This window comes from Harpia harpyja, chromosome Z, assembly GCF_026419915.1.
Source record: "Harpia harpyja isolate bHarHar1 chromosome Z, bHarHar1 primary haplotype, whole genome shotgun sequence".
Lineage (NCBI taxonomy): Eukaryota > Metazoa > Chordata > Aves > Accipitriformes > Accipitridae > Harpia > Harpia harpyja.
Genome location: NC_068969.1, coordinates 20,198,225 through 20,213,519, shown reverse-complemented (window position 1 = coordinate 20,213,519; position 15,295 = coordinate 20,198,225). Strand labels below are relative to the sequence as shown.

Below are 15,295 nucleotides of genomic sequence, written 5' to 3'. Positions count from 1 at the left end.
AACCCACTTCAGCTCCACTGAAGCCTTGCCTACAGGGTGACTACACTGGATCCTCCTGCCGGGTGCTTTCACATGCAAGGAAAAAAGTTCTTACGAGGTTGATTCATTTACACTGGGATAGCATCGCAGATGGTGGTTGGACAAGTATCTGCATGGAGGATTGGGGAAGGTATCTGTGTTAATTGTGGTAATGCAGGAGAGAGGCTGGAGAGCTGCTTCTGCAGTAGGGTGGGTTATACACCGGGCTGTCCCTCGTGTCCCCAGGTGCACTCCAGGGTGGTTTTGGTATTGTGCCAGCAAGGACAGAAAGAAATACTATGAGAAGTGTTACATGTTTCAGAATGAATTTGTTCAGTAAAAAACCCAACTATGCAAAAAACCCTTTTAAACTAAGAAAACTGATATGAGGCTATCCTTCAAAGTGGATGCAAAGAAGTAAAAGAACTTCTGAAATTCTGGTGCATTTGTGAGATGGGCAATATGAAGATTTACATTTAAGCCACTTTGTGGATTTTCACTACTTTTGTAGCTGAACAGTTATCTAGGAGGTAATGACACTGAAATTCAGAGATTCACCTCCTCAACTTTTACTTTTTTTAAGAAGAGCAGTCATTTAATTGGATTTAATTAATGTTTCATTACAATTTTGTAATCACCTAAAGGCCATATAGATGTGTAAGATCTCTTCTAATAGCAAAGCAGTTCTAGTGCAGGTTGGTAGTAAGAATATTGGCGTTAGGGTGGATGTTGGTAAATCTACAGCGTACCCATCTTAATGTACAACACTGACCTTCCAGGCTGATGACGGGCAACCTTTCATAAATGATACCTTTTATACAAAATGGCTTTTACAAGAAATGACTGGGTCTACGTAAAACTGCACAAAATTCTTCCCTTCCCCCTATTTATTTCTCCTCGATTCTGTCGTGGGTTTGAAGGATCAAGAGGTTTAGAGCTAAAAATGATAATTTGTTTTTTAAAGTTCTGGGCACCTGGGGATTGTGAAAATAATCATTCACCTTTTATATTCATTTTTAGTTTCTCGGATACAAAGAAAAATGAAAACAAGCTAATCCCTTCATCTGGTTTAGACGGTTCAGGCCAGCCATGCGGGTTTACAACAGCTAAGGATCTGTTCCAGTTATTTTTAATACTTTCACCTCAAAATTGGCTTATCCCAATTTGCTTTTAAAGCATCCTTGGAGTAAGTCTCTATTTACTCAGCCTGTATTTGTCTTGAGTGCACTTTTACGAAATAGCCATAAGCACCCAAAAAGGCCATGTTTGTAATGAAAACACCTCCAGACAGACTGACCCCCCCCAGGGGATGCCGCTAACGAATCGATTCGACAGCTCCTGACGGGGACTGAACCGAGCGGGAGCGTGCCGAGACACTCGGTGCGTTGTACGCTCCCCTTCAGCGGCGCTTAAACTCGCCTCAGCTGAAGAATGAGACTGTTTGAGGACTCGGGGAAACGTGGGCTTTGCAAAGGCTCAGCCTTCCTGTTTGGAAAAAGAGAATTTGAAAAATCTGAGAAAACAGGGACCTACGTGTGAGGACGGGACACGCCAGGGTGGAGGGGTGTAGCACAGAGGGACGGGAGAGATGGAAGTGGGGCAGGAAAAGGGACAAAAAGGGAGTGAGGAAGGAGGGGAAAGGTAAAAAGAAGTAAGTATGAAGAGCTGGAAAAGCAGAAAGGAAAATAGAGAAGAAAAACAGCGAGAGAGGAAGTCAGGGAAGGAAACTCAGCCTGTGTTTTACTGTCACTGGGCTCTGATGTCCTGGCTCCACAGGGGACAGAGGTGCCCGAAGGTAGCACCACCTTGGCTTGTGTTAAATTTAAGCGGTTTGCATCTAGAAAGAGGAGCTGACTGAGACAATCAGACCCTGGCCTGGCATTAGGGCTGGAAGAAGCTAGTGGTGGTCTGCCTCCGAAATGGGGTCCCTGCTCCCCCTCCCCTTCACCCCTCCTTCCCACCATCTTCCCCCAGGATCTTCGGGTGGGAGCCAGCCCTGTGGAAGGAGAGAGCCATTTTCTTCCTTATGTCCCTGGGTGCTGTGGGAGCCGGGAGGGCTCAGGCAGGGGCTGCCTGTGGCAGGGGGGAGAGGCGCAGGCGGGAGGGGGAGCAGGAGAACAGGAGTTCAAAGGGGTTTGGGGCTCCAGAGCGCCCTGATGCTCAGTCAGGTCCACAAAGGAGTAAGGTGAAGAAGTACACATGCATTACTTTTTTATTCAGCATTGGCACTTCTTGGGCCAGGTGCAGGAAGGAGGAACTGGGATCGATTCAATCCTTACAGGGTCTGTGGGGTAAATTTGCTTTGATGCTCCTCTGCCCCAGACAAGGTGAGGTGCAGCTTGCGTGTGTCCCCCCCGCCATGGCCATGCCCACAGAGGCTGGGTTGGGGGCTGCAGGTGGTTCCTGTTCACAGCGAGGAGCAGGGGGATCATCGGGACTGGGGCTGGCAGGAGAACTGCTGGATCTGCTGCAGGCCGGGGAGCTTGAGGAGCACAAGCAGAGGGGACATGGGCACTGGAGCCGAGACAGACCTCCAGGCTGACTCCGGTGGCTGCGGGCTGCCTCCGCTCCACTGCGGGATGTGCTCTAACCTGCTGGGGTATCCCTCTGGACCTGCTGCGGGATGTCCCCCACCCGCTGCGGGATGTCCCCCAGCCAGCCCTGGGATCACCCTCTAGGTCTGCTGAGGGATGTCCCCCCCCGAGACCTGCTGTGGACTGTCACCCTCCCCACCCCCAGACCTGCTGTGGGATGCCGCTACATTCTCAGGGACACCCCCCTCCAACCAGCCCCGGGATGTCCCTTGAACTGCCCCCCCCCCCCCCCCCCAGCCATCCACCGCCCCCCCACCGCAACCTCAGAGCCTCGTCCCGTCCCGCGGCCGCGCACCTGGGCGCGGTGGGCTGCGCGGAGCGCGGTCCGCGGCCGTGCCAGGGCGGGGGTGACTCACGCTGCCGCCGCCGGCAGCCCCCGGCTTTATAACGGCTGGGGCGGCCGCCGCGCCCGGGCTCCGCCGCGCCGCGCCCGCGGGGGGAGCGTTAGGGACCGCGGCCGCGGGACGGCAGCATGCGGAGCTTGCGCGGCGTTCCGCTGTCGTTGCTGGCGGGGTTGCTGCTGTTGGCCGCGGGGCACGGCGCAGTCATCACCGGGGTGAGCGCCCGCTGGACGGCACCGACGGGACCCGGCACCGGCAGCTGGGGGGTCGGGGGGGGGGGGAAAGAGCTGCGCCGGCTGCGGTGGAGGGCTGGAGGGGGGGGGGTAGGACGTGGGGGTCTGTCTGCCGTGGGGGATAGCGGGACGGGGGGGGGGGGGCTGCTCGGGCTAAGTGATGGCTGGGTATGGGGGAGAGCTCTCTGGGGTGAGGGGTGGCCGGGGCTGGGGGGGGTCTCTCGGGGTGTCTGGCCGGGGTGAGTGATGCTAGGACAGAGGGGTCTCGCGTAGGGGTGAGGGATGTCTGGAGTTGGGGGTCTCGGTGGGAGAAGTGATAAGCAGGACGGGGAAGGGAGGGCTGTGCCAGGGGATGAGCGATGCTAGGGCTTGGGGGGGGGGGGGTGTCTCTGTGGGGTGAGGGGTGCGCGGAGCTGGGGGTCTCTCTGCGGTGGGTGATGCCAGGACTTGCGGGGCTCTGGGGTGAGGGATGCCACGATGTGGGGGCTGTCCCTTTGGGTGAGGGATGCCTGGACTGGGCGGGGGGGAATATCTTCAGCCTGGTCCGTCAGTGTGCAGAGACTCCAGCTGCTTCTCCAGGGCTGGAGGCTGTCGTCCCGTCCCGTGTCCCCCCCCCCCTCGCAGCTCCCAGCTGCCCCCAGCCCCGGGCTGCCCCCAAACCTGCCCCGGGAGGACCCGGCTCCGGGCACCGCACTGCCCGCTTCTGCACCCCGTCTTCCTTCTCCTCCTCCAGTCCTACCGCTTACAGGGCAGGCACCGGTATTGCAATCATCGAAAAAAACTGCCTTTTTCTTTTTTCCTTTTTTTTTTTTCTGAGTATGACTCTGCTGCTTTTTTTCCTCAATAGTCACCCATTGCAAATGAGTCCTCTGTTATTGTTGTTGTTGTTTTTAGGCTTAAGATTTACTTTGGTTGTGAAAAATTTTTTTTTCCCAAAGTCGTTATTTAACCCAAAGCATTGCATCACTCTTAAGAAAAATGATTTTTTTTTTTTTTTTTTAGTGTTTGCTTTGGATTAATAACTCAGTGCTTGCATTCCTTCAAGAGCTTACACGTCTTTTGTAACCATCAGAAGTTGTAGCAGCAGCAGATTACTCCGTGGCTGTCCAGGCTCCCTGTCTGGACTTCACTGAAGTCCATGAAACAGCTCGTAGGCATTTCTCTGGATGTCAGATCAGGACTGATTAATTTTCAGAGCAAAGAGTGTAAAGAAATTTTTTAATACTTGAGAATTTCAAGTTCCTTTTAAGTAGAAATATTTCCGGCAATGGAGGACCAGTTTATGTAAGTCTGTTATTAGAGTTGTGGCTACACCTTTAAAGCATAATTAATCCATTAAATAAAGTAATGGTGAAGCACTGAATAATAGATCAAGGATAAAGCCGATTCAAAAAGTAAAAATAGATTAGAACTAGGAAATGTTACTTTATTAACTACTGCAGTGCATTTCTGCTTAAAGCACTTTGATGCATTTTTGGCTTCTGATGAATGGGCAAATCTCAGATGAGAGCTGACGCAGGTGTTCCTGTTCCCATCCTCTGAGCCTGAAAGGTGCTTTTCCTTTGCAATTTAAGGACTTGTTTCAAACCTTTCTCAATTCAGTGGTGGTTCATGTGCTGACTTCAGTTGTCTTTGGAGCTGGCATTTCACCTGGGACTTTTTCCTTGAGCTGAATTTTCCACAAACCTGTGTTTAAATGGGGTCCTGAAGAGGAATGTCCTTCATGTTGTCCTGTGAAGGTTAGGAGTAGCGGCACGAATTACACATTGCGGATAAGGTGTGGGCAGGAGCATTTGGGTTGAATGTTTTCAAAACTTGTCATACATTTTTGGAAAGGAAGCCTTAGAAGTTCTGCCAGATGTATATATGTGTGTGTGAGCTTCAAAACTAAATTTTTCAGCACGGTGTTTTAGATACCCTTGCTTGCCAGGACATAACTCAGACCTGTTTTGCGGCTGAGTGGTACTTCACTCCAGGACCAGTCCCACAGAGATGGATGGGGTTTGAGATATACAACTGAGGAAAAAAAAGGGAGTCAGGAGCTGACTGGTGAGGAATAGCAGAGCCTGTGACTTCAGCTGAGCAGCGGACACTGGTGTGCCAGGGGCAGCCAAAATCACTGGACCTGCAGGTTTTTTGTGACTACAGCAAAATTAGACCATTAGAGTGCTTTTTTTTGAGAGGGAGAGAGAGGTTAGAAAATAAACATTATCTACCTGGCAGGCTGTAGTGGTCATTTTATGGTCGTATTAGTCTTGTAAGTAAATACTCTGTGTGATTGGGCTCACCTGTAGCATAGAGCTGTCTGCTTCTTGAAATGTGTGTTTAGGAGGAGTGCTAGCTGTTTGGGTTACGCACGCTATTTAATGGCTTGACCCTAATGCAACAGCTTTTTCCTAAATTACTGGCTGATCTGTAAATACGTATTTTGATCAGGCTTCTGCTGGTTGAACTAGAATATTTACCCAGTAGAGTACAGTCTAATGGCATGTATCATGTAAATCCCGAGGTAAGAGCTGTAAGTTTTTTTCCTCAAGCGAATGTTTGTTCTGATACGCAGTCTTCCCCAGAGCCGTTATCATCTTTTATGTGCATTTTTACAAGTTGCCTGTTTATGTACTGCTGACCAGTGCCTTTGGTCTGTCACTACTCCTGTCAGACATTAAGAGAGTAGCGAGTTAATTAAGCTTACCTTTTGGGTGTAATTAGAACCTTTAACTAATGGCATTTCTCATTGGAGAAAGGAGACTAGATTTTTGCATTAAATTCATATAATAAAAAGTCTGATAAACTTTTGGTTAAAAAATAGGCAAAAGATGTGCAGTAACCTGCTTCCAAACCCTAACATGTCCACTGCTCTTCATGGTTTCTCGGTTTTTTAAAACATACCCAGTAGTTTGCATTTTGGTTTGTGCTTATCTAAGCTGTATTGGGTAAGTGGCTGAAATATTTCCCCCCTGCCTTGCAGGGGGAATGCTACCACAGTAGCATTTTCTGGAATGCGGACACTTATGCAAAGGTTTTTCTATTACACATTTAAGACCTCTTTTAGTTATGTGTAATTCTAGATAAGAACCACAGAATCCATATTTAAACTTCTATTTTAGCTACTTCCACTTGGACTTCTCTAATAAAACTATCATGCAGTCTTGCATTTGCAAAGGCATTCAACCATAAGATATTATCATAAGAAACTAGAAGGAATAGTCACTTAAAAGTCTTTAAATTAATGGAAAATTTCCTATCTTATCTACTCCGTAAGACAAGATTCCTGACCGTTTGCTGTGCTTGGTCCTTGCAGCTGCCTGAGCTCACCCAGGCTCTGATCTGGGAAGGCAGAATGGGACGTGCCATGGTCCATCAGTGCTCAGAAGTTGGGACTGTAAATCACTGTCTGTCCTGGATTTGGCCCTGAGCAGCTCTGTATGTGGTCATGGCTTTAAACATCCCGGGCTCAACTCTGAAACGTGCCAGGAGCCTGCACGTTCAGATCCTTGGGAGATACAAGTATTGCGAATCGGCCTTAAATCCTCTTATTCAGCCTTAACGAGCTATCATAACTTGCAGGGTGCCAGAGGCAGCTCTTGAGCACCCGATCTGCCCTATTTCTGGAGCATATTTATTATTAATTTTATTTGCCTAATGCTGTATTGAACTCCAGGCCTGCGACCGAGACCAGCAGTGCGGAGGAGGGATGTGCTGTGCTGTTAGCCTCTGGATCCGCAGCCTGCGAATGTGCACGCCGATGGGAAATTTGGGAGAGGAGTGCCATCCTTTGAGTCACCGAGTGAGTATGTCACTGGGGGGGCTGTGGGACCGGAGCTGGCAGGGCACAAAGAAACAGGAATATACTGCACTGTACGTCACATTGCATAAAAACTATACGTGGTGAAAAGGCGGGGAAACATCCCATGCGTTATGATACCTAGCTATTTGCGTTTGTATGGAAATAGCACTGCAGGTACCTACGTAAGGAAATACATTACTGTCAGAATTATGCTGAAGGGAATCCAAGGATGAAAGTACTACAGAATTTCCAGATTGTTTTCTTATTAGTTTGTTGTTGCCATTTTGCATCATTACATGATCTGAAACAGCTCTAGCAGTTCCTGAGCCCAGCCCTGCCCATGCCTACGTGTGTGAGCAGGAGCATAGCAAATGGCACCGACCTCGGTGGAACTGGACGAGATCCCATCACAAGCATAAAAATGTCACCAGCTGGTGTTGGGACACCTGGTGCATCACTGCAGCACGGTCCCTGCCGCCAAACAGCAATGTCCTGATGTGCTCCAGAGACTGAGAGCCACTGGTGCTTTCAAAAGCCATTGAGAAGGCGTTGACACACACTTGTACTTGAGAAAAATCACCACGGGCTCTCTTTGCTTCTATTCTACCTATTAATTTCAAATATATATGTGTGTATACATCTATACACACACATATATATGATACTAGTTACATATTAGTACCTTATTATATGACACACTATTATTAATATAATGATATTAACAAATACATTTATTTAAAGCCACATAATTATATGTACATTATAAACCACATATATTATATGTAGTATGAAAAAGGCTGCTTATTTAGAAGTAATACAAAAGACTGAATGGGATGTTACCAAGGAGCTTGAGAACTTGGTGGTCTTCAGAGCCATCCTCAAGGAAGAGTATGGCCCAAGAGTCATCACATGTGAAAGATATCAAGGCAATAAACTTAGATTATAAATGTGCAGCTAGTTAGCTGCCTCTCTCACACTCTCATCCAATGCCTGGCTTCTCAGCTCAGTATCTATGGTTTATTTTCTCAGTTTTAGGAAGTTCAAGGCTCTGTTCTACTACAGTTAAATTTTTAAATCTTCTGTTGTGATATTGGCGACCAAATTCTCATTTTTACTATGTAAAGTAGCAGGGTTTTCTTGTAAGGGCTCTTTACATTAACAGGAGTCTCAGGATAAGAGAAATTTTCTTCTAGGTTTTTTTTTTTTACGAGCTTATTGCTATTGGGCAATAATTTATACTGTCTGATATATTTTAAGCTAATTGCCTGCATAAATACAATGAGAGAAGATGCCTGTCCACCCCAGACTTACAGTCATAGTCACTGATGTTTATAAGCTTTATGAGGTTATTTTAGGTTTAGATTCCTCACCCCACTGCTCCTCATGACAAACATAAAGCAAATTGATTTACTGTAGTATGTGAAATTAGGTATTTTTAAGGATGGAGAGTTTGCTCAACGGTTCCTCTCCCCTCCATATTTGGGTAGGGGGCAGCTGGGAGACCAATCGCCCTGAACACCAAAACCTTTCCTTTGCCTGCAGGTCAGGTACAAAGCAGGCACCACCATGGCCATGCCACCGCCTTGGGGACCTCCAGAGGAGCCTGGAGATACCCTGGAGATGGTGGCTGGGCGGTTGGATTTCCACCTTCTAGTTTCCTTCTCAGCGACTAGATGGCGTTGGCTTGATGCCGTTACCAATCTCAGTTGGCATTGCCGAGGCAGGGTTTGCAGGCAGGGCCAGGCAGGTGAGATTTGGCAGGTCGGCAGACAGAGCTGGCAGCACAGGGGTGGCTTTGCTGCCGCTCTGCACCTTGCCCGTAACCCCCATGTCTCTCCCAGCAGGTCCCTCCTTTCCTTTTCATCCACAAACTCCCATTGCCTCGTGATCATTAAAACCCGGTGCTGGGCACACGGCGTGGCAAAGCATGCGCCGGCTCAGCTGGCGATGCCAGCACCGGCTGCGGGTACGTAGGCTCTGCCTGCGCAGGCAGAAGCTGCACGCCCCGGCAAAGCGCCCGTCCTGCAGAGCTGTCACCTGCTGCCTGTCCCCAAACGGGTGCGTTATTAAGCCACGTCTTCAGCGTGGGAGTCCCGCTGAAAGGAACGTTTCCTTGCAGCGAATGTAGCGTTTTTTAATAAATCACTTGAGCTGTTGGAGGCCTGAGAGGTACCTCTGAGTCAGCCTTAGCAGCCTGAGGAGCTCAGATTTTATTTTTTTCTGCAGTGCTGTGCGTGGGCACCCGAGAGGTGTGATTCCCATGGGGAGTCCCCAGCACCCATGGTCGGTGGCCTCTCTGGGGCAGAGGGGCCGTGGTGGGTGGCATGGGGAAGCCCACGGCGTCCCTCGCTCTGGGGCTGCTCTTCAGACGGTGCTGGGCAGGGGGCTGGTGCTGGCCCAGGGCACTGCAGGTGATGTGAGCCCCCCGCTCACCCCCCCGTACCTGATGGGGTGTCACTGGAGTCGGGCAGGTCCTTGGTGTGATGCAGGGGGGACATGTGGGATTTTCTCCCTTGGACTTTCTTAAAGAGAAAATTTGCACACCGACACAAACAATCTTGGAATATTAAAATCGCAGGCTCAAAACACCCAGAAATCTGGAAGTGAGGGAATTAGGGCTGCCTGCCTGGCTTGCAGCAGTGGCTTTATACCTCTGCGCTTCCCTCGCTGCATCCCGACGGATGGTCAGTGCATGCTGCTGGCCGGCAGCGCCGCGGCTCCCGGCCATGCTGTTCCAGCAGGCTGTCCTGCTGGGCTCGGCTCATGTGCTGGCAGAGGCACAGCTCCTGTAAAAGACAGAGCTCGTGATCAAGTTGTTAACGAGTGTCAGCACGTATGCACATCGTGGCACAATTAAATTTGGGTAATGCAGTCCGTATGTGTGCTCCCTGCAACACGGCGTGGCTGGAGGAGGGTGGAATGAATTCAGAAACCTCTGCCTTGTGGTGAAAAGGATCCTGCTCAACGGGAGGTCGGGCGAGATGACCTCCTGAGGTCCCTTCCAGCCTGAATTACTGCAGGATCCTGTGGTTCCCGGGTCCTGCTACGCGGCTGACAGGCTGCTCTGTGCCGTATGACAAGGCAGGAATCAGGGCAAGCAGAAACCCCTGCACAGTAAACACCGCAAAACGTGATGCTAAAGGCCAGTGTAGTTTCACAACTCCTTTATGAAACGGGAGTAAATGGAGAACATGTGTCTCAGATGTAGATTTACACAGCAACACGGACTGCTGTATTTTGCTCTTAACTAACTGTGACTTGACCGGGAAATGCGATGGGGTTGGCTTTGCCATCTGCTCTCCAGCCCCTGTGCTGCAGCTTGTGGGGATCTAACTGCCATGGAGGGAGTTATCCCCATATCCCCACTATTCATCCGAATCCACCCGCCCCCCAAGCACCACAGCTGCTGTGCTCCCTGTCCCTGATGTCCGTGCTCTTTGTCCCCAGGTTCCCTTCTCCGGACGGCGGATGCACCACACCTGCCCGTGTCTCCCCAGCCTGGCCTGCGTACGGACTTCTCCCAGCAAATTCAAATGTTTACCAAACTTCAGAAAAGAAGATGTCTTTTTTTAGCAGGAGCTATTCTGCGCTAGAAAGAGCCACTCGATGTATTCTTTTTCTTGTTATTGTGATGAACAAGGTACTTGCCAGGGGAAACCCTTTACCATACTTTTCCTGCCTCACCAACATTAAAACTGAAGATGAGATACTGTGTTGTAGTGGCCAAGGTTTTCAGGACTCGCGGCAGCGGATGCTTTCATTTTGGGGTGAGCAAAAGGACATCTGCTAAAGCAATATTGCTTTCTGAGGGCAGGAGCTTAACGCTTTCTGAACCGTCTCGTGGTCTTCATGGTTCCAGCTTAACCCCAGAATGAAAACACCCAAGATTATTGTCAGTTTTGGAAAATTTTGGCCACGTTTTTACATTTTGGAATGCCTGAATCGAACTGAGAGTTGAATAACTGCATAGTGTCAAGCATATGACAATTGCCAAAAACCTGTATTTACATTATATTTCATATCTTTATTAATATAACTCTATTTGTAAGTTAGGCGCATCTCTAGGGTAAAAGTTTAACCAATAGATGTAGTTTTTACACTTTTTAAAAGTGGCGGGTGGAACCAAAGCATTTCAATATTCAAAGCATTAAAAGATTTTGTTATTTTAGTATTCTAAGATGAGAAGAAGTTTTTGTTACTTGAGTTGGTGTAAAACTACCTGATCATCTCAAACTATGTATTCAGATGTAGTTTATATTAAAAAAGGAACCCTGAACTTTATTGTAATGGGCTGCCTGACTTCTTGTATATGTATCGAATTTGCTGTGTAAAAATTCTGTATCAGAATAATGGCAGTATATGATTTGATTTATTTTAATATTATAACATTATTTTGTCATTGTGGTTTTCCATTTTTATTCAGTGTAATCTGTTATCACACACTCGATTCACCCAAGCTAGCAGAGCTGCTTACGGATAGCTTAGCAAAAGATTATATGCCTCTGGCTGCTTTTAGGGAAACTCAGCAGTTTACAAGGCATGAACTCCTCAACCAAGCTGCAGTCTTAGACGATGGAGGAATCTTGGTGTAGCCAATACGAGAGGTTTTTCTTGGCACGTGCCTCAAAGAATCAACTTTAGCCCAGAGAACATCAAATCTGTGGGTTTTTTATGAAATGCTGTGCAACTTCATATTTACTTGTCATCCCTGGAGCTGGAATTCCAATAGTTTGTGTGAGTTTCACACATTTCTTGCTCTCAGACATGCAAACATATGCTGGAACTGGAAAAGTGAAGTCAGTCATCTTTCAACAATCAGTGCTTTGCTGCTGATGACGATGGGGAAGGGGGGAGAAAAGTTAGCATGCTTGTATTAAGCCAAACACCTGTATTGCTTAGAGAAGATGAGAAACATCCCAGTGAGTTTACCAGGTACCTTTTGCTGGGCTCCACAGCCTCCCTGAGGAGACAGAAAGGAACAACTGGAGTTGTTATTTTGCCAGATCCTTGTGGATCCTGCATATGTTAGAAAAATAAATGTCTTGAGAGATATGATTGCATCTTCCTGGCTCAAGACAGCCCAGCCCCAGGGCTCTATATATTTTGCTTCACCCTTTGCGGTGGCGATACAGCAGCTGTGCAAGTGGCAACAGACTCAGGTCCTGTAGGGAAAAAAAAAAAAAAAAAAGTCTGAGGTGCCACCAAATGGTAATTTTATATGTGGTTTGCATTAATGTAATCAGGTACAAAGTGCCTGTATTAGATCTGAAGTCTTAGAGGGGCTCATCGCTAACCCAAGGGGCTGAATCGTGCTGGTGAAAGACCAGCTCATTCCCATGCTAATGCAGTGACACGCGAGCACTGCAGAAATTCCCATAACCTGGATTTAAAGACTTTTCTGTCTTTTTTGCTTTTCTGTCCATGTCTATCAGTATAAAATTAGCTTAATACCATGGACTTCAATTTACACTCAACGGGAGAATCAAGAAGAAAAATAGGAGCAGCCCAAGTGTGTATGTGTCCCATCTCTTGCTCCATTCATTTTTACCAAAGCCCATTTTCTTGGTGCTCGAAACGATGAACCATAGCAGGAAATGCCAGCCCTGCTTCTCATCTCCCACTGGCATAAATCACCAGTGACTCCACTGAAGGTAATAATCCTCGTTTGTATCATTGTAAATGAGTGGACAATTATATCTGATGACTGCCTTAGACCTGCCATGCTGAACTCCTAGGAGAGTTTATCAGACAAGAGCAGAGCAGCTTTGTAGTTGTAATTTGTGCCAATTAACTTGTGGGATTAGGCATTTATCCGGGTAATGAGAACAGCCCCAATTACATGAGATCAAAGTTCACACCATCCATAGGAGGTCGAAGTACTCGAGTCCTGCAGATGCTCCTGGACAGGGCGTTAGGAAGGTGCTTCTTTGAGAGAAACATTATCCTGTACTTGCCTCCAAGGGACTTCTCCGCACCTTCCCTGCCGCAGCCGGTCTGCCTGCTGCGGGAGCATGGCTGCTGGCATAGAAGAGCTAAAGGCAAAACCTCACTGTCCTACATCCCCACTATATTCACTTGGCAATCTTTATGATGATTCCCCTTTTAGTAATTTAATTCTCATTAATTGACACTCGCAATGAAGGTTAGTTGATCTGAGAGATCATTTTGGAAGGAAGATTAAGCTTTTGCATCCCAATTCTTTCCTAAACTCTGTCCTAATCAATTATCTTTTCTCCTGTCCTGGGGGAGATTTCCTAACCCAAGCACACGTGCAAAGTGCCTTTAATTTCTTTCTGCAGTGGAAGGGGGGGGGGGGGGGGAAGCCCTTCGCTTTACAGTGATAATAGGTAAACCAGTGACCACAAGAAGTATTTGAAATGTAAATGACCATGCGTGCCCCTCTGCTTTTCCCTTGAGCCAGCTTTTGACTTGAGGGGCACAGCAAACTGGACTCAATATGAATGATGGAAAAGGTGGCCAGCCGCGAGCCAGCTCTGCCGTGAATGTTTTCTGCAGCCCCCTGTGCTGCTCGGTTTGCCTCAGCATCGCCCTGGCAATAATCCCAGGTCAGGAACAGCTTCCTCGCCTGCCTGGGAGGAAGAGAAGGGGGCAGGCCCTTGCAAGAGAAATCAGACAAGAAAAGAGAACAAAACCCGTGCAGCCCTGGAAACACCTTTGTGAAAGGGAGAAGTCTCATTCTCCAGTATGCATAGCTTGTTAGGAGAGAGCCTTGTTTAAACACTTCCCTTTATTCACTTCACTTAGGAGATCTGTGCCAACATTTGGTTTAATTTTATTAATATTGGAGTAATATTATTAATTATTAATAGAAATGTGTGCATTAATTTTTAATATTATATTAATATTTATGTTGCAGATATGCTATAGAATAATGATATCACACAAACCTGTAGGAGTTTCTGTGTTTATTACCAGATATTGGGTTAACAGAGAGCCATTTTGGGAAAGGATACCACCACATATAATGAGTTGCTGCCTTAATTTGATTACATGCTTATTAGGAAAGGTGAAGCAAGGTGTTTCAGGCTTGCGGGTGCACAGCTGGCTGAGCAAGCACGCACCTGTAAGCCTGAGGGAGCTGGAAGGAAAGCTCTGCTGCTGAGCTGGAGAAAACCCAGCTGAAATTCAGTCTCATCTGCATCCTCCTGCCCACAATTCCCTCCTGGCAAATTTGGTCACTTTAAAGAAAAAAAAGTTACAAAGTCTTTGAATGAGGGGGTGAAACACATAAATTCTCCTGGCTGTGTGGCAAGTAGGACTCAGATATGCATGGGTGCTTGCCTAGGAGACAGGTCACCCTAAGTAGCTGAAGTGAGGCTGCTTAACACAAGGTTGAAGTTTAGCTGGGTGGTTAAAAAAAGAGACTGGAGCAGCACATGGGTTACTCTAAGGTAAAAAATGGGATTAAGGTGGGTTTTGTTTCTTTGTAGATGGGCTGGAACCTACAAACTTTTTCTTACCCTGTAACTCTAGTGAGTTAGGAGATTTTATAGCATACCTTTTCAAGGGGTACTTTGTTGATTTGTGAGTATGACCACAGGCAAGGTCATCACTGATGCCTTCCCCCTGCCCCAGTAGCTCTCAATTTGTTATTACTGCACAGATGGATATTCAAAAGAAACAGAAGGTGCTGAGAATCCCTTGATTTAAACAAGATGTCTCAGGAATTTGATCTTGACAATGTGTAACATGTTTTCCAGAAGGAATTAGAAAATTGCAGGAAGAGAAAATACTGTGCAAATACAAGAGGATTTTGATAATAGCAAAATCAATGCGCCTTTCTTTATTACATAGATATGAAATGCCAAACCAGCGGGGGTACAGCTGTTAGACTAATCAATAATTCTGAGCACAGGAACGGAGATGAGTTTAATGCACATCAAACATACAGCAAATCACCTATCATTTCTCAAGGAGAGGCTTGAGTGCGGGCAGACCAGCCCAGTGCAGTAGGATACATCTCAGTGATTTGGCAGGGCAGATTCCCCCGTATCATCCAGCTGCCTCGGAGGATGGTGGAGCCTTTGAGCCGCTCTGCCCAGTCGTCAGGGCTGGGAAAGGCTGAATGCGAAGGGCTGAAGCCGAGTAAGCCTGCTGCACTGAAGGGAGGGTGGATGGCAGTATGTTTCATGGCAAGAAGTACAGCGCAGGGTAACAGCAAGGTGTGCAGGAAAGGAGGAATGAGCAATATAACCATATAGCACACTTGTAAACACCCCTATGGCAGGGGTTTCCCAAAGGTCTGAGTGTAAGACAGCGTAGTACGGGGGGGGAAATGAATGCCCGCACAACGTAAAAATG

At 47.6% G+C, this 15,295-nt stretch overlaps 1 protein-coding gene across 1 annotated transcript; it reads left to right on the top strand.

Moving 5' to 3' along the window:
- Nucleotides 1–3,084: 3,084 nt before the first annotated feature.
- On the top strand, nt 3,085–11,372 carry PROK2 (prokineticin 2). Its single transcript, XM_052778961.1, has 3 exons — nt 3,085–3,168; nt 6,848–6,973; nt 10,421–11,372. Exons 1-3 carry the CDS (start codon nt 3,085–3,087, stop codon nt 10,544–10,546), a joined length of 336 nt encoding a protein of 111 aa, XP_052634921.1. The 3' UTR covers nt 10,547–11,372.
- Nucleotides 11,373–15,295: the final 3,923 nt, after the last annotated feature.

Excerpts from the sequence above, each read along its gene's own strand:
- PROK2 (XM_052778961.1), top strand. The coding sequence starts at position 3,085 with ATGCGGAGCTTGCGCGGCGTTCCGCTGTCGTTGCTGGCGGGGTTGCTG. Across the intron at positions 3,169-6,847 it reads ACGGCGCAGTCATCACCGGG|GCCTGCGACCGAGACCAGCA; the intron begins GTGAGCGCCCGC and ends ATTGAACTCCAG. Across the intron at positions 6,974-10,420 it reads GCCATCCTTTGAGTCACCGA|GTTCCCTTCTCCGGACGGCG; the intron begins GTGAGTATGTCA and ends CTTTGTCCCCAG.